The sequence below is a fragment of the Scyliorhinus canicula genome, chromosome 15, assembly GCF_902713615.1.
Source record: "Scyliorhinus canicula chromosome 15, sScyCan1.1, whole genome shotgun sequence".
Classification (NCBI taxonomy): Eukaryota; Metazoa; Chordata; class Chondrichthyes; order Carcharhiniformes; family Scyliorhinidae; genus Scyliorhinus; species Scyliorhinus canicula.
In genome coordinates this window covers 143,910,088-143,935,551 of record NC_052160.1, presented here as the reverse complement: position 1 = coordinate 143,935,551, position 25,464 = coordinate 143,910,088, and the positions used below count along the sequence as shown (strand labels likewise).

Genomic DNA, 25,464 nt, shown 5'->3' with positions numbered 1-25,464 from the left:
TCCCAGCGCCCAGCCCACGTCCCAGCGCCCAGCCCACATCCCAGCACCCGGCCCACATCCCAGCGTCCAGCCCACGTCCCAGCGCCCAGCCCACATCCCAGCGTCCAGCCCACATCCCAGCGCCCAGCCCACGTCCCAGCGCCCAGCCCACATCCCAGCGCCCAGCCCACGTCCCAGCCCCCAGCCCACATCCCAGCGCCCAGCCCACATCCCAGCGTCCAGCCCACATCCCAGCGCCCGGCCCACATCCCAGCGCCCGGCCCACGTCCCAGCGCCCGGCCCACATCCCAGCGCCCGGCCCACGTCCCAGCGCCCAGCTCCCGTCACGGCGCCCAGCTCCCGTCACGGCGCCTGGCCAAGGATTGTAACAACTGTGAGAATTGTGTGTTATTTCCAGCAGCAATTTATCATTAAACATTCCAAACATTGAACATTACCGGCACATTACATCTCATCTGCAATGATACCAAGCTAACCATTAGATGGGTTAACAAATTATTACAATAGATCATGCAATACCACAGAATTGAGAGCCAAAATACATTGCAACACAGAAGTCACATGCATTTGTCTTTCAACACAAATTTTGCACAATACTATTATTCACAAAGTGCAAGAATGTGTGGGATGTGTTAATATGTGGATCAATCTATAAAAGGGCGTGAAATATTCAACTCAGTACAAACCGAAGCTGCTGCATACGGAGCTTTCATCGAGACCAACGTATGAGATACAATAACCTGAAAAGAGTTCACCCAAATTCAATGGCTTTAATAGATTTTAGCGGTTATTTCCATGAAAATTACTATGATTTTTTTTCTACAGGTTCTTTCTTAAGTGTGTTTTTGTAATCAGTGATACGACTGAACAGAAATCCAGTGACTGAGCAGATTCCCAGCTCCAGGATGGGGAAGGGGCTTCTCTTGACTGGTCAGTATTGGCTATTTTGTGTTGGATTATTTCCATTTCAGACGATCTGAAGCGGTAAATACGGCCACATCACCAGACGATTGTTTTCATCAGAAGGTCACTGGTTTCTCACCTTCTGTCTGTTCATGTGGCTGTTGTTTACACAGTGCCATGGGATTGTTTACATCCACAGTAACAGGCAGACAATGGAACAGTTTAACATCTGACCCAGAATGTGGCTGTCTGTGCGGGCACCATCCCTGTGATTGCCCAGTATGTGCTGGCACTGGCTGGGTTTCCGCAATGCCAACACCCACTCAGGTAATTATCCTTTTACATCCAGACTGACTAGAGTTTCACAAACTGTTAACCGACACAAAGTGCCGGTTCACCTGAGGAAGGAGCAGTGCTCCGAAAGCTAGTGTTTGAAACAAACCTGTTGGACTTTAACCTGGTGTAAGACTTCTTACTGTGCTCACCCCAGTCCAACGCCGGCATCTCCATATCGCACAAAGTGCGAAAGACCAAAATAAATCAAAATCAAAGACATAGCAATAGGTTACACAATAAAGCAATTAACTTCAGATTTGAGTCTTAGAAAATAGATTTATCTCATAATAATCATGCTGAAATATTAATTTTGATTTATTTGTAATCTTTAACACTAAAGTTCTGCAGATATTTTGTGGCATGAATTTGATCATGTGTTTTTTGTTATTTTAGTGTGTTTCATCTTTCTGCACATACCACTGGGTAAGTCAATGTACATTTCAGTTTATATAAAGTGATATATTTCATTGGTCCTGGGAATGCTAATTACATAGAACATAGAACAGTACAGCACAGAACAGGCCCTTCGGCCCTCGATGTTGTGCCGAGCAATGATCACCCTACTCAAACCCACGTACCCACCCTATACCCGTAACCCAACAACCACCATGCTACCGTGCTGCCCACAATGTGTGGTTATTTTACTGGGGTATTAATCCAATCGAACATGTGTTCAAATCCCAGAAGGGCAATTTTAGAAATTGGATTTGGTTTAAAGATTAAAGTTGCTGAAAACCAGGGCACCCCACAAAGTGCCCGCTGGCCCCAGCTGACCTATCAGCTCTACGGGCACGCTCCAGCAGAGACAGTGCCATCTTGTTGGCTGGGATGAGTGTGTGTGGGGAGTGTAATGTGTGTGTGCGGCTGGGATAAGTGTGTGTGGGGAGTGTAATGTGTGTGTGCAGCTGGGATGAGTGTGTGTAGGGAGTGTAATGTGTGTGTGTGGGGAGTGTAATGTGTGTGTGCGGCTGGGATGAGTGTGTGCGGGGAGTGTAATGTGTGTGTGCGGCTGGGATGAGTGTGTGTAGGGAGTGTAATGTGTGTGTGTGGCTGGGATGAGTGTGTGTAGGGAGTGTAATGTGTGTGGGCGGCTGGGATGAGTGTGTGTGGGGAGTGTAATGTGTGTGTGCGACTGGGATGAGTGTGTGTGGGGAGTGTAATGTGTGTGTGCGGCTGGGTGAGTGTGTGCGGGGAGTGTAATGTGTGTGTGCGGCTGGGATGAGTGTGTGTGGGAAGTGTAATGTGTGTGTGCGGCTGGGATGAGTGTGTGTGGGGAGTGTAATGTGTGTGTGTGGCTGGGATGAGTGTGTGTAGGGAGTGTAATATGTGTGTGCGGCTGGGATGAGTGTGTGTGGGGAGTGTAATGTGTGTGCGCGGCTGGGATGAGTGTGTGTAGGGAGTGTAATGTGTGTGTGAGGCTGGGATGAGTGTGTGTGGGGAGTGTAATGTGTGTGTGTGGCTGGGATGAGTGTGTGTAGGGAGTGTAATGTGTGTGTGAGGCTGGGATGGGTGTGTGTGGGGGGTGTAATGTGTGTGTGGGGCTGGGATGGGTGTGTGTGGGGGGTGTAATGTGTGTGTGCGGCTGGGATGAGTGTGTGTGGGGAGTGTAATGTGTGTGTGCGGCTGGGATGAGTGTGTGTAGGGAGTGTAATGTGTGTGTGCGGCTGGAGCTTGTCAGCCTCCCGACTGTCAATCATGGACCAGGTGACTCCCGCACTGTTTCCCATTGGAATCGATTGTGTTCCACGTGGTACCGATGCTGCCCCTAAACAGTCGCTGAATCGACCCTGGTGCGGCGCCAGTTTTGCTGTTGTTAAAGTCCCCGAATTCTACCCCGGCGTCAACCCTTAGTCTCAGGAACAGAGACTCCGGCTCACTGTTCCTCAGCACAAATTAAAGTAATTGGACCAAATACTCCAATGAAGACCTTAGATGAGCGGGATTGACTGATAGTCTGGAATGTTGTGGATTTTTTGCCATCTTGTGTTTTTCTTCATACTTCAGGCTCCTCCTACAAACTGGTTTGTTACTACACAAACTGGGCTCAGTACAGGCCAGAAGGTGGCAAATTCACCCCAACAAATGTTGACCCCCACCTGTGTACCCACCTGATTTATGCCTTTGCCAGCATGACGAACAACAAACTGACCACCTTCGAATGGAATGATCCCGCCATGTATGTGAAATTCAATAATCTGAAGACAAAGTAAGTTATATTATTCCCTCTGAGCTCTGTTTGTTACAGTTTAAAAATCCATTTCACAATTAATCTTTTACAATTCATCTCATGTTAAGTTACTTATGGGGCAGGATTCTCTGTTGCCCGACGCCGATATCGGGGCTGACGCCGGTTTGACCCCAGTCAGCCATGCTGTGCCCCTTTGGGAGTGGCGTAATCGCATCACGCTGCTGTTGCAACGCCATTGGCGCGTCATCGGAAAGCCCTCCCGCAATGCTCTACCCCCGATGGGCCGAGTTCCCGACCGAGCAGGGGACGTGTGGTCTGAGCGGTCGGGAACCTGGCGTGGCAACTGCGGACTGTGTCCAGCGCTGCCGCACTCGGCCGGGATCTGTGCCGCTGGCTGGGGTGGGGGGTGGTGTCTTCCACGCGGGCTGGGGGGGGTGGCCAGGGGATCGACCATGGCGGTTCGGGTCCACGCACGGCTGCCGCCATGTTGTACGGTGCGACCGCTGCAAGTCATCGCCGTGAGCACGCGCGGCCAGGGACCCGGCCATTCTCCGGCTGTTTTAGCGCGGGAGCCGGGGACTGGTGAGGGTTCACCGCTGGTTTCCAGGGTGAAAAATGCCCGCAAATTCTCCATTTGAGCCGGCACTTAGCCACTGAAATTCCAGCCCAGGAACTTTGGAACCAAGTAACTAATGTCATAATTGTGCTTTCTTCATATGAGAGAGGAAGTCATTGTTCATGTAACATGCCCTGAGCTTACTGCAAAATTGAAAATCATTGTTTTTTTTCTCAACAGGAATAATAATCTGAAAACACTTCTGGCTATTGGAGGTTGGAACTTTGGTTCGGCTAGGTAATATCGACGATAGTTTTGATTCTGCAAAATAGTTTCGGTCACAAACTCCAGAGAGTTAAGAAATAGCAATGACAGCATTTCTGCCGTTAACTAGTAAAATTAAGTTGGCAACTTTCAAATATGAAATATAAATATGGCACCAAACAGCCAGCTAACCAAGTTCCAGGCTTCTAATGAGATTGCTCGTGTCAGTGCAGAGAAATGTAGAGTCAGGCAAACTGGGGCCACTGCAACAGGAATTAAACTCGAAACCCATGGGGCACTATGAAAAATGACAAACTTTCTATCATCTGGAATTCTATGTACCCGATGTCAGTGACCCATAGGGTGGGAGCGGGAGAATCATCTGTCCTGTTTTATAGCGATCTTTCCCCCTCACACTTCTTCAGTGTTTCTTAAATCCTGTGATTCAACCACAGCTTGTGTGGGTGGTAAGATGACAGCAAAGTCTTAAAGCGGCAACACCCGGAAAGAGGTCATATATTTAAAGTGGCAATGCTCGTAAAGTGGCCCTGGGTGGGCTTCTCTGACGGTGAGATTCTCCGTTTCGCCAGCAGCGCACTCATGCCTGCGGATTTGCTGAGAGTGTGGGGGTGCCCACAATGGGAAACCCCATTGGCCGGGTATGGTGGGACGGAGAATGCCGCCCCATATCTTCAAAGTGGCAGTGCCCTTAAAGCAGCAACAGCAAGAAGGTTATGGACAGGAAGATTAAAGAAGACCCCGAGAGAGGGAGGGCAACTCTCAGCAAGGGCCCATAAGCAACCAATCATTATGTACACTTAAGTAGAAAATTATTTTGGCGGAATGTTTGGTGCAGTGCTAGAAATGTCGAAATGGCGGGGCAGCATTTCTGATTGAAGCTTTCACAACTCATTCTATTTTTTTGTAATGCAGTCATTGAGTGATTTTGAGTAGAGTTGAGCATGAGCTTGCCAAGTATTCACAGGAACAGTACTGGTCACAAGTACTCCATTGGCTCTCAGGTATAGCTTCGTGAATTTAATCTTTTCTCCATTTTCAACCTGCCCCCCTGTTGAGTAGGTTCAGTAACATGGTCGCCACGAAGCAAACCCGAACTACATTCATCAGCTCTGCAATCACCTTCCTGCGCAAGTATAGATTTGATGGTTTAGACCTGGACTGGGAGTATCCGGCTTCACGAGGCAGTCCAGCCAGCGACAAAAACCGTTTCACAACCTTGGTCAAGGTGAAAGTTCCAAAATTATCATCTTTAATCTAACATTACATCAGAATATTACAGGAATACTCCTTTGTAACTAATTCAGCTACAAATTGCATCTCATTCTTTGAGGACATTATTTTAGTTTTGCTAAAAGATTTACACACTGGGGGGGGGGGGGGGGGGGAAATGGGAGGGTGCAACGAAACAAGAGCAAATGAGTTTTAGAGGCCCGATAACCACGAATGCTTCCCGAATATCAGTAATGACGACATCCTTCTGAAAATGGCTGAAGGACATTACTGAAGATGTGCCCTGGCATATTTAGATAGTTCCCTCAGCTGTATGCTATAGACCAAGTGCTGGTAAATGGGATTAGTATATATTGGTATTTGATGGTCAGCATAGACATGGTGGGCTGAAGGGCCTATTTCTGTGCTGTAGGACTCTATATAGCTCTGTAAACGCATAGCTTAGTCATTCCACTAGGTGTCTGTGAAGTACACAGGACATTAAGTCCTATATATACAAATCAAATTACAACAGATTAAGAAGGACAGAATGCCCAACAATTGGACACTGCCAACATGAGCTGTCACTACACAAATGGTGTTCTGAAGAATGTCAATGATCATTTCACATCAAAATATGTTTGCAGGAATTACAAGAGGCTTTTCGAGCAGAGGCCCAGTCTTCTGGGCAGGCCAGACTCCTGCTAACCGCTGCTGTTGCTGCTGGTAAAAACATCATTGACGCTGCATATGAGGTTGCTGAGGTTTCAAAGTAAGTTCAACTTGTGTAAAGGTTTAATTTCGCAACTTTTGGAAAATGCTATTATTAAATCTGTTGCAAATAAACCAGTGGAAGTTAAATTCATCTTGTTAACGATTCGGAGGATGTTAATTTAAAAAATGTGGCGATAGAACTCTTCCTTACAGCCATTCATGGTGCAGGCTTGGATTGGATTTGTTTATTGTCACGTGTACCGAGGTACAGTGAAAAGTATTTTTCTGCAAGCAGCTCAACAGATCATTCAGTACATGGAAGAAAAGGGAATTAAACAAAATTCAAGAAAAGACAAGAAAATACATGAGAATACATAATAGGGCAACACAAGATATACAATGTAACTACATAAGCATTGGCATCGGATGAAGCATACATGGGTGTAGTGTTAATGAGGTCAGTCAATAAGAGGGTCATTTAGGAGTCTGGTGACAGTGGGGAAGAAGCTGTTTTTGAGTCCTCTTGAAATCAATTTCTTCTTTTTTAGTATTCCTCACTGAATACCATACAATCGAGAGCTGAATAACTGTCCCGTTTTGTTACTTCCTGTAGTACAGGCTGGGAGGCAACAATGTCCCTCAATGACGTTGTCCACAAAGGGGAGAATTTTAACTGTTGAAGGGGCATGGGTTCAGTGTCAGAAGCAGGGTTAAAATCTCAAAAGTTGCTCACGGCTCGAAAACCTGTCCAATTCCAGGTTTGACCTTGGTGTGAGTGAAACCTTCCAGAAGGTGTTGTATATGTAATTTAAACATTTATATCGCCAACCAGTTGGAGATTGAACCCTGGATTTTTGCCTGAAGAGTCAGCACACAGGTAACTACCCAGAGACCAAAAAGCAAAAACACAATGAGGAAGCATTGTTCAATGAGATGGGCAGGATTGAAAGTGTTTTAATGGTTAAATTGCAAAGCTGCCACCCTGGAAATATCAGATGTGTGTTGCGAGAACTGATTTCAAAGAATATTTCCAAATATTGGGAGTTATATCATCGTGACTGAACATTCCTATTTTCAGCCTTTTCCACCGCGTTGTTTGGAGTGTACTGCACCCACAATCACCCACTAACCCGTGTTGTTTGGAGTGTACTGCACCCACAATCACCCACTAACCCGTGTTGTTTGGAGTGTACTGCACCCACAATCACCCACTAACCTGTGTTGTTTGGAGTGTACTGCACCCACAATCACCCACTAACCCGTGTTGTTTGGAGTGTACTGCACCCACAATCACCCACTAACCCGTGTTGTTTGGAGTGTACTGCACCCACAGTCACCCACTAACCTGTGTTGTTTGGAGTGTACTGCACCCACAATCACCCACTAACCCGTGTTGTTTGGAGTGTACTGCACCCACAATCACCCACTAACCTGTGTTGTTTGGAGTGTACTGCACCCACAATCACCCACTAACCCGTGTTGTTTGGAGTGTACTGCACCCACAATCACCCACTAACCCGTGTTGTTTGGAGTGTACTGCACCCACAGTCACCCACTAACCCGTGTGCAGTTGTGCTTGAGGAGGGTGAGCATTAGTCATGCAATGGCAGATCCTCAGAGTTCTCAACACTCCTCCTTCCTCTGTCAATTTTGAAGGATCTGTGCGAGATAAAAGACGTGGGGCTGGGTTCTCCATTTGAGAGAATATGGGTTGGATTCTCCGTAGCACAACGCCAAAATCGTGATTGGCAATCGGTGGAGAATGGATTTTCGCGACCAAATCGGGGCCAGAGCCGGTTAGCAGCTGGTCCGGCAAGCTCCTCCCCCTCCAAACTGCCGTCATCGTGACACGCACCATTTCAACGGCGTTGACACATCATCAGCCAGTCCACCCGTGATGCTTCACCCCCGGGAGGTCGAGTTCCCAATGGCGCGAGACACATGTGGCCCAGGGTTCGGCAACTCAGTGTGACGGCTGCGAACTGTGTCCAGGACCACCACACCCGACCAGGATCCGAGCCGCTGGCTTCTGCAAGGGCTGGGGGGACAGCCAGAGGTTTGCAGGTTAGGTTACTCGCGTGGCTGGCGCCATGTTGTACGGCACGCCTGCTGCCGACATGCTCGGCCTGGAACCTGGCAATTCTCTGCGTGATGCATGGGCGTTTCACCCGGTGCTGATGCTAGCCCCTCACCGATATCAGAATTGGTAAGGGGTTCATGGCGATTTTCCGGTCGTAAAACAGCACGGGTGCCATGCTGGCGTCGACACTGAGCCGTAGGAACGGAGAATCCAGCCCGATGTTCTCCTACAGGATCTGAATTGCAATTGGTTTACAATCTCCCTGGGAGCGCAGAGTGGGAAGTAATTCAATGGAATCCTCTTACTGGGCCGCTAACTATTGGGTGGCCCAATAGCAAAGTTCCACAGCCATTAACCCTCACACCCCGCACCCTAAATCAGCCCCGAAGACCCTGCCCCACCGTAACTCGGTCCCGCACTTCAGAGCAGCCCCCCTCCCCAAATATGGGGGTGACCTGAAGCACTCGCCCCAGGGACCCCTGTAATAGGAAGACTGTTCGGGACCCCTGTAATAGGGGGACCTCCACACAGGCGCATCTGCCGAAAGGAAAAGGTCCCCACGGACCCTCACCCCACACACGGACCCCTCCACAGACGCTAGAAAGCAGTCCAGACTGGGGCAGTAAGAAGAATTACAGCTGTAACACTTACCTTGAAGCTCCACATGTCCATTCCTGGATGGAAAACAGCTGTGATCTGCATCTGGTTCCCACAGATCCATTAGCTGCAAGCCATTCATAGCTTTCTAGCAGTGGCCAGTGATTGACAGCTTCTACAAACCATCTGCAGCTTTGATTCATTGACCCCCCTTAACAGTTCAGAGGCCGAAGTGGTGAAACCCCAACGTTTGCAAACATTGCCACTTCAAAAGGTGGTAAGTTCATTCTAAGCACTAAGTGCACTCATGCATGTGATTGCACCACAGGTCCAGGGGGTGATTGACGGGATGTGTGTCCTCCTATGAGCACCGGCCCATAATAGGCGATCGTCACAAACTGAAAGTGGTTCCACTCAATGAGCATGCAGCTAGTGTGTGACCATGAGCTTCACACTGTTCACATCTGCGCCCAATACCCGGGCAGCTGTGCATGCTTCCTTCATCCTGGCACAATTGACTGTGCACCCCCGGGTGAGGGGTTTACCCCTGGGTGACAGGGGTTATCCATTGCTGTCGTGGCTGATGATACCAATCCGGAGGCCACATACCCACGCGGAGACCCGCTACAAAGATGCCCATGCCACGACCAGTGCCATGATCAAGTGCTGAATCGCTGTCCTGAAGATGCCGTTCAGGTGCCTTGACCGCTCTGGGCAGGACTTCCGGTAAAGTGTGAGGAGGGTCTCGCACATCGTGGTGGCCTGCTGCATCTTCCTCGTGCAGCAGAAGGGTGATGAAATGGAGGAGGGGGATGAATTCCAGGCCTAGTCCGATGAGGAGAAGGGCCAGGATGGGCCGGGCATCAGGCTCGGGCAGGCACAGGAGGCCACACGATGGGTGCGACATGAGCGGTGCGCATGGGACAGTCTAATGCCCTCCACGTTCACTGACTGCTGGGCATGGTTGGCGTCACCTTCATCCCAATCCACCTACCCCCCGCCACCCCTGGCTGACCACCCTCTCCCATGTCCAGCCGTCCTGCACCCCGCCCCTGCAACCACATGTGGTATGGCCCCCGGGTTGGTGGTAACAGTGAGTCTGGTCCCTGGGATGGAGGATGATGACCATCCGCTCTGCGATATCCTCAGGTGCTTCCCATCATTTGACAATGTCTGATTCCTGCCCAGGGTAGCACTTTCCACCATTCTCCTGGGTGATCCCTGCATGCGAGCTGGCCATTCCTTCACACGCTCCCACTGAACCCTCAGGGTGCAGGGTTGGGGATGGGATGCGGAGATTGGGTTGGGCGGAAGGGAGTGGCAGAGTACCAGGGTGATGGGCAAGGTTCGACCTGGGGGTCCTGGCTAGTGAACACATCCACCATACACCCATCTTGCCCCCTCCCAGTGCCCCCTCCGCAGCCATATCAAGCCAGCCCATTCCTCACACCCTTCTGACAGAGCACCGAGGCAGGTTGGAACATTTGTGCGCAGCTTTTTAATTTTCAAAGAACATGTGACCATCACGATAATGGTCTGTGTCCTAAACCCTAACAATATCCTGTGTGCCGCGCCCGTGCCATCTTAACTGGTGTCTACCATTCTAACCTTAAGGGCCATAACGCTCTGTTTAAGTGGATCCGCCGTTGGTATATCAATGGTGGGTTTGCTGCGATTCCGGCCCTGTAACCTGGGTACCCTTTGGCGGCCGTCCTCCAGAGTGACTGGGCTTGGATGGGTCTGGCAGTTGCTCGGGTATCTCAAGTAATGTGCTGGCACCCTGTTCTGCCCATTGCCACCCTGTTCTGCCCATTGCCACCTTGTTCTGCCCATTGCCACCCTGTTCTGTCCACTGCACAGACGATGCACCTGTGAGACGAGAGAAGGGTATCCGAGGTGCTACGATGTTCCAGCACCTCTTCTGCGGGAGTCACCTGCACGGTCCCCATCACCTTCTCTTCCCTTGGGGTCCCCGATGGACCCCAGAATACTCCTTGGGACGAGCCTTGCCCGTCCTGGAGGCCCACTCTCATCTCAACCAGCGTCTGCATGCTCACGGCCATGGGCTCAGGGACTGTGCCACCTGACGTAGTCACTGTGCCACCTCTTTCCGGGATTGACGTGGGTCAGCCAGTGCCTGGGCAGTGTCAATAATGCCCTCATCCATAACCCGTTGTGACTGGGCCAAGCTCTGGAGCTCTGAAGCTCCTCAGTGCAGGAAATGCAACCTCTGAGTGGAGTCTGGTCAGGCTGCTTCCTGCCAAGGCTCAAAGAAACCCAACAAAGTGCCACTAGATGGTGGAGTTGCTGGAAAAGACCTCGCTAATCCCTGCCTGGAACAGACTCTTCTTTTAAAGTTAAATTGCTGCCTACATTATCAAGAATAGCTATGGCCCCAATAGCCAATAGGTTGCAAACCTAGAGCTTTGACAGGGAATCAATGTTCTTGTATTGGAATCACAGACTCGGTAATAACTCACCATGATTATTATAATTAACAATTAAAACATTTTTGAAATGTAATGCTCCATGCGATAACTTATTTAACAGATATCTAGACTTTATCTCTGTGATGGCGTATGATTTTCATGGATCCTGGGAGACAGTCACTGGACACAATAGCCCCCTGTATCGTGGCTCTGGCGATCAAGGCCAATTTATTTATTATAACGTTGTAAGTACATCTTTGGCAGCTATATTGGGCTATTTTCATTCTTTGCCTAATATTTTACCAGCAAGTAATATGTTTTTTTCAAGTTAGCTAAATGTTAATAAAGATATCAAGCTAAATTATCTTGCAGAACTACGCTATGAACTACTGGAGAGGTAAGGGTGCTCCGGCAGAGAAACTGATTGTTGGGTTTCCAACATATGGACGTAGCTTCACCCTTAGCTCTTCGCAGACAGGTGTTGGTGCCCCAGTATCTGGCCCTGGGAAACCTGGACAATTCACCCGAGAGGCTGGATTCTGGGCCTACTATGAGGTAATCGTGCTGCAAATGTTAGTCATTTCATGGTAAGCTCTCCAAAGATTATCTTGAATGTATGAAAAATCAGAAAAATAGCCCACGTTTCACCATGGAATCTAATAACCCCCCCCGGTGATTCTCCAGGCCCCGATGGGCGAGCGGCCGTCCATTTTTGACCAGTCCAGCCGGCATGGGTTATGTATGGTCCCACATTGCGGGACGTGGCAGGTAAGTCTGTGGGGGAGGTCCTCGGTGGGGGGGTGCGTGGGGGGACCCGACCCCGGTTAGGGGTGGGGGCGCCACGGTGGCCTGGCCCGCGATCGGGGCCCACCGATTTGCGGGCGGGCTTGTTCCGTGGGGGCACTTCTTCCTTCCGCGTCGGCCCTTGTAGGGCTCTGCCTTGGCCGGCGTGGAGAAGAGAACCCCCCCCCCCGCGCATGCGCCAAAATACATCGGCCAGTCTGCACATGCACGGAATCATGCCGGCGGTTCTGCGCATGCGCGAACTCGTGCCGTCCCATCTCCGCCGGCTGGGGTGGCGCAAAATGCTCCGGCGTCCACCTAGCCCCTGAGACAGGTGAGAATCCTTCACCTGGGGGCCCATTGAATCCGGAGTGGTTGGCATTGGTTTTTCCGCCGGCGTGAGGACTTTATCCCCGGAAGGGAGAATCCCAGTCCTTATTTATTGGCATAAACCAAAGCCACAACCATTTAAAAGGCCGACACCAAAGGCCATTGGAAAGATTTGTTGAAGTGATTGATCCCCTATCGCATCATAATTGATTCAGCCTGTCATCATTTAAAAGATAAACCAACACCCATTAAAAAAAAATGTTTTTTTTAAAAATCGTTTATTGTCACAAGTAGGCTTCAAATGAAGCTACTGTGAAAAGCCCCTAGTCGCCACATTCCAGCGCCTGTTCGGGGAGGCTAGTACGGGAATTGAACCGTGCTGCTGGCCTGCCTTGGTCTGCTTTCAAAGCCAGCGATTTAGCCCTGTGCTAAACCAGCCCCATTAAATATTTATCGTGTCTTTGGAAAGATTTTGTAAAACCAGTTTACTTTTTAGAAGATAAGAGCTGATACATTTCAACATTTGTCTGGTGCAGTTGATTAATTAACAATGAGAGCTGATGAAGCAAGAGGAACAGGATTGATTTGTCTGCTACGTTATCTGTACTTATTGATATTGTTCGACAGGTCTGTCCTTTTTTGAAAAATGCTACTGTTCAATACATTGAAGATCAGAAGGTTTCTTATGCATTCAAGGGTAATCAATGGATTGGATATGACGACCAGCAGAGCTTCACAACCAAAGTAAGAGTTTGGAATTTAACTGTGTAATTTCACACATATGCTACAAGTATTCATCTTAACAGTTAATTACACAATAAGATAATTTTATCAAGAAAGATAAATCAATGGAGCTTTTGCAGTCAGCAGCTCAGAAACTGGTTAATTAATGATGTTCTTTTTCTATGAAAATCACGCTGATTGTGTTGTATCAGATTGCAGGGTGGAATATGTAACCCTTCTATTTACAAAAGAGGAAGGGAGAAAACAGGGATTTATAGGCCGGTTAGTCTAACATCAGTTGTAGTGAAAATGCGAGAGTGGATTATAAAGGATGTGATAACAGGCACTTAGAAAATACCACCGAGATGAGACAACGTCAACGAGGATTTCTGAAAGGGAAATCCTGGGCAGAATTCTGCCCCCCCCCCCGCCCCCCCCCCCCCACCCCATGCCGAGTGGGAGAATCGCCGGGTCGCCCTGCGGGTCCTGCCACGCCGCCCCGACACCCACACGTGATTCTTCCACGCCACCCCCCCCCCCCACCCCCTCCCCCCACCCCACACCCCCCCCCCCCCCCCACCACCAAACCAGCGAGGCGAGAATCACGCCTGGCCGCTCGGAGAATCGCCGCTCGCCGTTTGCAAAAGGCGAGTGGCGATTCAACGGCCCGAATGGGCCCAGCGTCCGTCCCAACACGACAGGTTCCTGCCGGCGCCGTCCACACCTGGCCGCTGCCAGCGGGAATAGAGCGCAAACGCTGGGGGGGGGGGCCTGGGGGGGGGGGGGGGGGGGGGGATGAATAAGGGAGATGTGGATGTGGCGTATTTAGATTTTGAGAAAGGGCAAGTTTCTTTGTTTGGGAGACTATGGGTGGAATTCTCCACCCTGCAGACCAGTTTTCTGGCATGGCAGTGCGATCCTCTGTCCTGGCAGGCGGCCAATGGAGTTTCCCATTGTGGTCACCCCCCCCACACCATCAGAGGACCCTGCTGGTGGTGAATCCCACCAGTGCTGAATTGCACATGATTGGGGAGCGTGAATCATAGAGCAATTCAGTATCCTTCGCCATGCAGATGTATGCATGGCAAGGAATTTGAGGGAATCACGCATTTTGAGCGGGCGGCTGGATAGCGAAGTCCCATGGCTGTCCCTCCACCCCGCCCCACATCGCAAATCGGGCGGCATGGTAGCACAATGGTTAGCACTGTTGCTTCACAGAGCTGGGATCGATTCCCGGCTGGGTCACTGTCTGTGCGGAGTCTGCACGTTCTCCCCGTGTCTGCGTGGTTTCCGCCGGGCGCTCTGGTTTCCTCCCACAAGTCCCGATGTCTTATGCTTGTTAGGTGAATTGGACATTCTGAATTCTCCCTCTGTGTACCTGAACAGGCGCCGGAATGTGGCATCTAGGGGCTTTTCACAGTAACTTCATTGCGGTGTTAATGTAAGGCTATTTGTGACAATAATAAAGATTATTCTTATTGTTACCCTCTCAGACGGGAGGAGCCGTTCGCCACACTGAGCTCTTGCTGCCTGATCTCAAAATCCCCCAGCTTCTTCGGCAGTTTCCCTTGCTGGCCCCCGTGTAAGACAATGCGGCCTAACTCCGCCAACTGGGTCCTTCTGTCTCCAATTGCGAACTTGTGTGGCAGAGACCGACACATGTAAGGTGGAGATCGGGGGGCAAGATGATAATGGGAGCTGGCTTAGCGGGTCCGTGTTTACAACCTGGGTGCCCGGGTGATGCTCAAGCATGTACCCATATGCCACTAACAATAGGGCCCAACGCTGTGCCAGGCAGATGCTATTGGCAGAATCATCTTGTCCTCTTTAAGCAATCCATGCAATGGCTTGCGGTCTGTTCTGATGGTGAAACGATGCCCGGACACAGGGGTGAAATGTCTTCACTGCAAAAACGACGGGCAGCCATTCTTTTTCAATCTCAGCATTGCTGCACACGGCAGCGTGCTGCTTAGGCTGTCGGTCTCTCCATTACATCGTCTCTGCAGTGGGATAACACCACCCCGATTCTATATGGGGGGGGCAACACAAGATCAAAAGGGGCTTTGAGGGGTTGTAGTGGGTCAACAATCCTGACGACAACAGTCGCTGCTTCACCTGGCGAAGGCCTCCACACCCGCTCTCCTTGCTGTGCCCTCCACACCCGCTCTCCTCGCTGTGACCTCCACACCCGCTCTCCTCGCTGTGCCCTTCACACCTGCTCTCCTTGCTGTGCCCTCCACACCCGCTCTCCTTGCTGTGCCCTCCACACCCGCTCTCCTTGCTGTGCCCTCCATACCCGCTCTCCTCGCTGTGCCCTTCACACCCGCTCTCCTCGCTGTGCCCTTCACACCTGCTCTCCTTGCTGTGCCCTCCACACCCGCTCTCCTTGCTGTGCCCTCCACACCCCCTCTCCTTGCTGTGCCCTCCATACCCGCTCTCCTCGCTGTGCCCTCCACACCTGCTCTCCTCGCTGTGCCCTCCACACCCGCTCTCCTTGCTGTGCCCTTCATACCCGCTCTCCTTGCTGTGCCCTCCACACCCATTCTCCTTGCTGTGCCCTCCACACCCGCTCTCCTTGCTGTGCCCTTCATACCCGCTCTCCTTGCTGTGCCCTTCATACCCATTCTCCTTGCTGTGCCCTTCATACCCGCTCTCCTTGCTGTGCCCTTCATACCCATTCTCCTTGCTGTGCCCTCCACACCCCCTCTCCTTGCTGTGCCCTTCATACCCATTCCTGATGTTTTTTCAAAAGTGCCTGCAGTTGTGCAGCGATGGTCACCACATTGGGATTAAATTTCCAGTAATGATTCACAATTCCCCAAAACAACGGCAATTTGGTTACCTTCTCTGGCCAATGAGCTCGTCTTAATGCTCGCACCTTCTCCTCTACTGGGCGAAAGCCGTCTCGGTCCACACATTATCCTAAATACATGATATCTTCTGCGTCAAAAATGCATTTTTCTCTCTCAAGGTGGTTGCCTGTCATTGTTGAGCCCGCGGTGGTGAGTGGTTCCCCGTGTACAGTGCCAACCTCAACTCGGTGTCTCTCAAGTTCAAGTGCTGGATTCCTGTCCCGATCCTTTCCTACGTCTGCCACCCTATCACTGAAGCCGCAGCCCCCATGTCCAGTTCCATTATGAGTGGGTTGCAATTCAACTACAGGCACTCACCTTTGTCGGGCAGCGCTAGGTGGAGGATCCTGGCTCTAGGCGGGCGTCTCCCTTAACCAAGGCGACACGTTTATTTTCGTAGTGTTTCTGGTCTCTGTGGTTTCATCGGTCACAAGTGCCCCTCCTCTGTGAGTCCTCCTCCAGTGGTTCAGGGGACGATCTCCCGCCTGGCTGAAGAGGCCCGGATGGTGTTTGGGCAAGGACTGGATCCCAGAGGTTCTTTTCCAAGGAGGCATCGCTTGTCTGAATGGGAGGCATCTTACCCTATTCACCTCCAGCTCTGGCGTACCTCATGGACTTCCTTCACCACAATCTCCCATGAGACAGAGATCTCGATGGCCCTTTTTAGGGGCCAGCAATTTCTGCTGGGTCACCGATGTTATTAACCCGACACACAAGGCAAATCCATAGCATGTCCAATAGGGATGGCCCATAGTCGCAGTGTTCCGCCAATTTGCATAAGTGTGCCAGAAACTCAGTGACCAAACCTCCCGGGGTTCTCTCGGCCGTATTGAATCAATATGTTTGGACAATGACCGAAAGCTTGGGGTCATAGTGGTTTGTTAGAGTCTCCCAATACATCAAAGGCTTGGAGTCTGGGGCCGCAGGATAGATTCGCTTCTGTATGATACTGAAAGTGGGGAATCCACAAACTGTTAAAAGAATGACCTTTTGGCGATCCCCCAGTAATGGCGTTCGCCCTGAAAAAATAGCGCGTACGCTCCGCATTCCGAACCCAGTCTTCCACGCTCGCATCAAAAGATTTGAGTCCACGAAGAGCAGGACTTTTGAACCAGTGCTGATCTCGCTCCTTCGTGTGGAGGTGGAGCCGTGGGCGAGCGTCCAGCAATGCTGCCTGTCGTTTAGTTTTACCCTCATCCCTAATATTTTAGTAAATGAGGAGCCCCTAAAGATGAGTCAAAAGTAGTTAATTCCCACACACTGTTAGGAAATTCAGCAACTAAGCAACAGTCCAGGCCCCAATCCCTTCTTGGGGCAACTTTTATCTTGGGGAATTAACGGGCCCTGCAGTTGGGCTTCTGCTCCTCACAGAGCCCCATGAGGAGATCGATCGGCCCATCCCCGTGGATCTCATGGGGGTGATAACACTATGGGGGGCGGTTTTGATCAGTTGGCTGGACATCTTGAAATGAAATGAAAATAGCTTATTGTCACAAGTAGGCTTCAAATGAAGTTACTGTGACAAGCCCCTAGTCGCCACATTCCGGCGCCTGTTCGGGGAGGCTGTTACGGGAATTGAACCGTGTTGCTGGCTTTCAAAGCCAGCGATTTAGCCCAGTGTCCTGTGACACAGAGCAAGGCTAACAGCGCGGTTTCAATTCCCGTCCCCGCTGAGGTTATTCATGAAGGCTCCGCCTTCTCAACCTTGCCCCTCGCCGGAGGTGTGGTGGTCTTCTTATTAAATCACCAGGAGTCAGCTCTCCCCCTTCCAAAGCGAAAAGCAGCCGGTGGTCATCTGGGACTATGGCAATTTTATTTTACTTTAAAAAAATGTACATACTTTTAAATTTTATTTTATATCTCTTTACCTGTAGGTTCAATGGTTGAAAAGTAACAACTTTGGAGGTGCCATGGTCTGGGCATTGGATCTAGATGATTTTAGTGGAACTAAATGCAATCAAGGAGTTTACCCTTTGATCAACAGATTGAAATCCCTCCTTCACATTGGTGATTCTGGTAAGTTATTATATATAAAACCCAACTGTAAGGATCCTCCTGTTGAACCATTGTTTGTTGATTGTTTTCTCCTTTTAAAGGTTTGCCGTTAATTTGAGCAGAGGCCTGTGTTAGTTACACTGAAGGCTGACATGTGACCTCTGGGCAAAGCCGTCGGCAGGAAGCTGTTCACATTTCAAATTAGCAGATTCCAGGAAGTTCAGCGCTGACACACTTTGATAGACTTGGCTGTTGGCCAATGGACTGACTGGAATTGCTGGGGCTTGACAATAGCCGCTGCTGATTGGTTGAGGTTTTCTCTGTGTGACTGTGGTTTCTCTTTTAGTTTCGTTTTGAACTCAGAGCTGGAGAAAGCTCTTTGTGTTTCTCTCCCTGAAATGTTAGAACCGCTCTGGAACACCCGGATGGGAACTCTGTTCTCTCCTCAGTAAAGCCAGAGGTCATCCTGGTGATACAGGAAACCAATTCAGTTTAAAACTCTGGCTAAAGCTCGGCTGAGGTGAGCCAAGGGAGTTTTAAGAATTAAACAGCCTGAGGCCGTTCCTTTGAGTGAAAGCCCTGGTTAACAAACGTTAAAGTGACTTCCCAGAGAAAATCCTGTTGTCTGGGAGTACTGACTGAATGCAGCTTCCAGAAGATCATCACTAATACAACACCGGTGGCTTCAGTCACTAAGCCCCCTGGGAGGACAGCCTGCAGCAAGGACTCCAATATCACAAGAAAGAGCTCTCTCTTTTCATCTTAATCCCTTCCCCCTCCCTCTTGTTTATCTGTCCTGTGTGTGTTTGGGTAGATGGTGGGACAGTAGAAGGGGGGCTTGTAGATTAGCTGTCCATTATTCTGTTATAATTATTGCATGATTCAACTTTGATTCTGTTATAAATGAACAGTTATTGTATTCAATTTACAAACCTGGTGTCTGTAACTTATTGAGCAGTCAAGGGGCCAAAGATTCTACAAATTCTGAATAAGTTATTGATTAATCCACTGGTGTTGGGACTCCGGGGTCGGTGGGCCTGAAACTGCCAAGCACTAAACCAGGGTATTGTAACATTAATTGGAGGCTCAGGTCCTGGACTTGGAACATTAGGTGGTGAATTTAGGTTATAGCGTAAATTAAAAAGAGACGCCGGGTTTATAGTGATATAACACGATGACTTTGGAAGCTGTTAAGCATTTTCTTCAGGTCGAGGGATTAACTCTGGTTTACTTAATCGGATTTCACAAAGACTCGCTAGTCGCATTGGCAGGTGAATTAAAAATAATATTTTATTGTTTAAATAATAATCCCGTTTGCTGTTATTCCTACCAAAATGGATAACCTCACATTTATCAACATGGTATTCCATCTGCCAGACCCTAGCCCATTCACTTAACCTATCCAAATCCCTCTGCAGACTTCCAGTATCCTCTGCACTTTTCGCTTTACCACTCATCTTAGTGTCATCTGCAAACTTGGACACATTGCCCTTGGTCCCCAACTCCAAATCATCTATGTAAATTGTGAACAATTGTGGGCCCAACACGGATCCCTGAGGGACACCACTAGCTTCTGATCGCCAACCAGAAAAACACCCATTAATCCCCACTCTTTGCTTTCTAATAATTAACCAATCCTCTATCCATGCTACTACTTTACCCTTAATGCCATGCATCTTTATCTTATGCAGCAACCTTTTGTGTGGCACCTTGTCAAAGGCTTTCTGGAAATCCAGATATACCACATCCATTGGCTCCCCGTTATCTACTGCACTGGTAATGTCCTCAAAAAATTCCACTAAATTTGTTAGGCACAACTTGCCCTTTATGAACCCATGCTGCGTCTGCCCAATGGGACAATTTCTATCCAGATGCCTCACTATCTCTTCCTTGATGATCGATTCCAGCATCTTCCCTACTACCGAAGTTAAGCTCACTGGCCTATAATTTCCTGCTCTCTGCCTACCTCCTTTTTTTAAACAGTGGTATCACGTTTGCTAATTTCCAATCCACCGGGACCACCCCAGAGTCTAGTGAATTTTGGTAAATCATCCCTAGTGCATCTGCAATTTCCCTAGCCATCTCTTTTAGCACTCAGGGCCAGGAGACTTGTCTACCTTTAGCCCCATTAGCTTGCCCATCACTCCCTCCTTAGTGATAACAATCCTCTCAAGGTCCTCACCTGTCATAGCCTCATTTCTATCAGTCACTGGCATGTTATTTGTGTCTTCCACTGTGAAGACCGACCCAAAAAACCTGTTCAGTTCCTCAGCCATTTCCTCATCTCCCATTATTAAAACTCCCTTCTCATCCTCTAAAGGACCAATATTTACCTTAGCCACTCTTTTTTGTTTTATATATTTGTAAAAACTTTTACTGTCTGTTTTTATATTCTGAGCAAGTTTACTCTCAAACCCTATCTTACCCTTCTTTACAGCAAATGAAGTTACTGTGAAAAGCCCCTAGTTGCCACATTCTGGCACCTGTTCAGGGAGGCTGGTACAGGAAATGAACCGTGCTGCTAGCTTGCCTTGGTGTGCTTTCAAAGCCAGCTCTTTAGCTCTGTGCTAAACCAGCCCCTAAGCTGATCCATAAATGTAAACATTTGTTCCATCACCCCCATCATTTTGAAAAGGATAGGGATTGGGAGAGGGAAAGGAAGGTCAGTAGGCAAGGTAGAGAAATGCTGCTCTGGCCTAAATGTCACCCCATATCAATGTGATGGACTCTTAATTGCCCTCAGTAATGGCTAAGAGCCACTTAGTTGAAGGGCAATAAGGGATGGGAAATAAATTTAGGACTTGTCAGCGTCCCCACATCCCGTAAAGGAATAGAAAAAATAGGGAGGGATGTGGCTGAGCTCACCATAACTGGCCCACACGTGACACACAATGCTTATACGGCCAATCTCGGTGTTGCTGGAGAGGAGAAGGTGGAGGTGGCAGAGCCGAGGACGATCTGGATGTGGTGGAGCCAAATAGAGGAACATGGTGGCACAGTGGTTAGCACTACTGCCTTACAGCGCCAGGGACATGGGTTAAATTTCAACCTCGGGAGTCTCTCTGTGGAGAGTTTACACTTCCTCCCCCTGACTACAAGGGTTTCCTCCGGGAGCTCTTCCCCCGCATCCCCCCCCCCCACACTCCTCTCTGCCCCCCCCCACCCTACCCTCACACACTCACTCACCCTGACACACCCTCACCCTGACACTCACCCTGACACTCACACTCACACTCACCCTCACTCCCCCTCACACTCACTCTCTCACTCACACACACACTCACTCTCTCACTCACACTCACACTCACCCTCTCACTCACCCTCACACTCACCCTCACACTCACCCTGACACTCACACTCACTCTCTCACTCACACTCACACTCACACTCACCCTCTCACACACCCTGACACACCCTCACCCTGACACTCACCCTGACACTCACCCTGACACTCATACTCACTCTCTCACTCACACTCACACTCACACTCATAGTCACCCTCTCACTCACCCTGACACACCCTCACCCTGACACTCACCCTGACACTCACCCTGACACTCACACTCACTCTCTCACTCACACTCACACTCACCCTCTCACTCACCCTCACCCTCACCCTCACCCTCTCACTCACCCTCACACTCACCCTCTCACTCACCCTGACACTCACACTCACTCTCTCACTCACACTCACACTCACACTCACCCTCTCACTCACCCTCACACTCAACCTCACACTCACCATCTCACTCACCCTCACACTCACTCTCTCACTCACCCTCACACTCACCCTCACACTCACCCTCTCACTCACCCTCACACTCACCCTCACACTCACCCTCTCACTCACCCTCTCACTCACCATCTCACTCACCCTCTCACTCACACTCACCCTCACACTCACCTCACACTCACCCTCACACTCACACACATACACACTCACTCACCCTCACACTCACCCTCTCACTCACCCTCTCACTCACCCTCACACTCACCCTCACACTCACCCTCACACTCACCCTCTCACTCACACTCACACTCACACTCACACTCACTCACTCACTCACTCACCCTCTCACTCACCCTCTCACTCACCCTCACACTCACCCTCACACTCACCCTCTCACTCACCCTCTCACTCACCCTCACACTCCCCCTCACACTCACCCTCACACTCACCCTCACACTCACCCTCACACACACACACTCACTCACCCTCACACTCACCCTCACACTCACCCTCACACTCACCCTAACACTCACCCACACACTCACCCACACACACACACTCACTCACCCTCACACTCACCCTCACACTCACACACACACACTCACTCACTCTCTCACTCACCCTCACTCACACACACACACTCACCCTCTCACTCACCCTCACACTCACCCTCACCCTCACCCTCACACTCACCCTCTCACTCACCCTCACACTCACACTCACACTCACCCTCACACTCACCCTCACACTCACCCTCACACTCACCCTCACACTCTCTCTCACTCACACTCACCCTCACACTCACCCTCACACTCACCCACTCACATACACACACTCACCCTCACACTCACCCTCACACTCACACTCACACTCACCCTCTCATTCACCCTCACTCACACACACACACTCACCCTCTCACTCACCCTCACACTCACTCTCTCACTCACACACACACTCACTCTCTCACTCACCCTCTCACTCACCCTCACACTCACCCTCACACTCACCCTCACACTCACACTCACCCTCACACTCACCCTCACACTCACCCTCTCACTCACCCTCTCACTCACCCTCTCACTCACCCTCACACTCACCCTCACACTCACCCTCGCACTCACCCTCGCACTCACTCACCCTCTCACTCACCCTGTCACTCACCCTCACACTCACCCACTCACACACACACACTCACCCTCACACTCACACTCACACTCACCCTCACACTCACACTCACACTCACCCTCTCACTCACCCTCTCTCACACACACACACACACTCACTCACTCACTCTCTCATTCACCCTCACTCACACACACACACTCACCCTCTCACTCACCCTCACACTCACTCTCTCACTCACACACACACTCACTCTCTCACTCACTCTCTCCCTCGCACTCACCCTCTCACTCACCCTCTCACTCACCCTCACACTCACCCTCACACTCACCCTCACACTCACCCTCTCACTCACCCTCTCACTCACCCTCTCACTCACCCTCACACTCACCCTCACACTCACCCTCACACTCACCCTCACACTCACCCTCTCACTCACCCTCTCACTCACCCTCTCACTCACCCTCACACTCACCCTCACACTCACCCACACACTCACTCACCCTCTCACTCACCCTCTCACTCACCCTCTCACTCACCCTCACACTCACACACACACTCACTCACCCTCTCACTCACCCTCTCACTCACCCTCGCACTCACCCTCTCACTCACCCTCTTACTCACCCTCACTTACCCTCACTCACACACACACTCACTCACCCTCTCACTCACCCTCTCACTCACACACACACACTCACTCACTCGCTCACCCTCACTCACACACACACACTCACTCACCCTCACACTCACCCTCTCACTCACACACACACACACTCACTCACTCACTCTCTCACACCCTCACTCACACACACACTCACTCACTCTCTCATTCACCCTCTCACTCAAAATGACAGAAAATGAGAGGAAGTAGGGGAGAGTGGGTGGTAAGTGGCAAAGAGAAGCAGAGAGTGGAGCACAACGTAATGAATCTCTTGATGATTTAGATGCCAGTATTTTGATTAAATCATATTTCCATTTTGTTTTGCAGAGGATCTCCCATCACCCCAAACCACAGCTTCACCGATAACCGGGTCACTCAAACCAAGGTCCAATGTTACAATTGCCACCCCTCAAAACAGTGGAAGCAATTGGTGCCAGGGGAGAGCGCAGGGTTCATATGTTGACCCAAATGATCCCCATAAATATTACGTTTGTGACAATGACCAAACCTTCCATCAGGATTGCCCTGCTAATTTGGTCTTTTCTGAAGATTGCCACTGCTGCGATTGGTCTCATTAATGCAATGGCAATGAACAGATTTGGTCGTCACATATTGCTTCAAAAAATTAATGAAAAATGAAAGAATGTAAAATGAAGATGAATTTGGTGACATGCTGGTATCATTGTATTGATCAGAATTCAACGTGATAGCGTAAACATGTCCCATAAATAACCCTAGCTGCATTGTATTTTCATTAAACTGTAACTTTTCATTAAGCTGCTTTATGGCTAAAAATTGAATTGCAGAGAATCACACAGAGAAGTATCCTTTAACTATTTACCAGTGGAAACAGATACAGTGCCATCAAAGAGCGATCTGAGAATGATCAATGTGTGATTTTAGAATCATCTCTGTATGCAGTAAATTGTGATCCTGCTTGATTGGTTAAAGCTGTCTTATTTTCCCTGCATTCCCATATGCTCCAAGTTTGCTCTCGGGGTCTTTTACACAGAAGTAAAATAAAATAAGATTCAATATCATGGATTGAACATCTTCTGTTATTTTGTTTTGGATTTTTAATTCCCTTTGTTTTATATTAACTTGAACCCCTACAAAGGAGGCAATTCTCCCCCCCCCCCTCCCCCCCCACGCCGGGTGGGAGAATCGTGGGGGTGCCGGGAGAGTCCCGTCACCCGCACGCGATTTGCAATTCTCCCACCTCCCCCCCCCCCCCCCCCCCCCCCCCCCCCCAAACGGCGCGCTGAGATTTACGGCAGGCTGCTCGGAGAATCGCTGCTCGCCGTTTGTAACGGGTGAGTGCCGATTCTCCGGCCCGGATGGGCTGAGCAACCTGCCCAATACGACGTGTTCCCGCCGGCTCCAACCATACCTGGCCGCTGCCGGCGTGAACAGCGCGGGAATGCTGCAGGGGTGGCCTGTGGGGGTGGGGGGGGGGGGGGGGTTGGGAGGGTGGGAGGGGGGATCGAGCACCGGGGGGGGGGGCGCTCAAGAGGAGTCTGGCCCGCGATCGGTGCCCACCAATCGGCGGGCCGGCGTCACTGAAGGACGCACTCCATTCCCCCACCACCCCGCAAGATCACTCCTCCATTTCTTGTGGGGCGGCCGCGGGGAGGACGGCAACCACGCATGCACGGGTTGGCGCCGGCCAACCTGCGAATGCACGAGTGACGTAATTTACACGATGCCGACCGCGTAATTTACACGCCGCCACTTTTACGCGGCGCCAGGACCCGCCCCCCGGGGGTAGAAGAATAGGGGGCGAGGAGCGGCCTCCGACGCCGGAGTGAAACACTCCGGTTTTCACTCTGGCGTCGGCACTTAGTCCCCTGTCGGGAGAATCCCGCCCAAAAGCTTTTTTGAGGTGATAAATAGGCGAGCACAGTTGTACACAGGCAAAAATGTCAATTTACTTTATAAATGGTAGGTGGGTATCTAAGTTTTGGAGCA

At 50.3% G+C, this 25,464-nt stretch overlaps 1 protein-coding gene across 2 annotated transcripts; it reads left to right on the top strand.

The window, feature by feature from the left end:
* Positions 1-598: 598 nt before the first annotated feature.
* On the top strand, positions 599-24,539 carry LOC119978215 (acidic mammalian chitinase-like). Of its 2 annotated transcripts, XM_038819661.1 has the most exons (12): positions 599-723; positions 826-930; positions 1,633-1,662; positions 3,244-3,445; positions 4,224-4,280; positions 5,328-5,493; positions 6,125-6,249; positions 11,419-11,542; positions 11,670-11,852; positions 13,038-13,154; positions 17,860-18,001; positions 23,824-24,539. In XM_038819661.1, exons 2-12 carry the CDS (start codon positions 906-908, stop codon positions 24,072-24,074), a joined length of 1,422 nt encoding a protein of 473 aa, XP_038675589.1. In that variant the 5' UTR covers positions 599-723; positions 826-905; the 3' UTR covers positions 24,075-24,539. The 2 variants fall into 2 exon arrangements, with proteins under 2 accessions (XP_038675589.1, XP_038675590.1); XM_038819662.1 differs by lacking the exon at positions 599-723 and having other exon boundaries at positions 3,245-3,445.
* Positions 24,540-25,464: the final 925 nt, after the last annotated feature.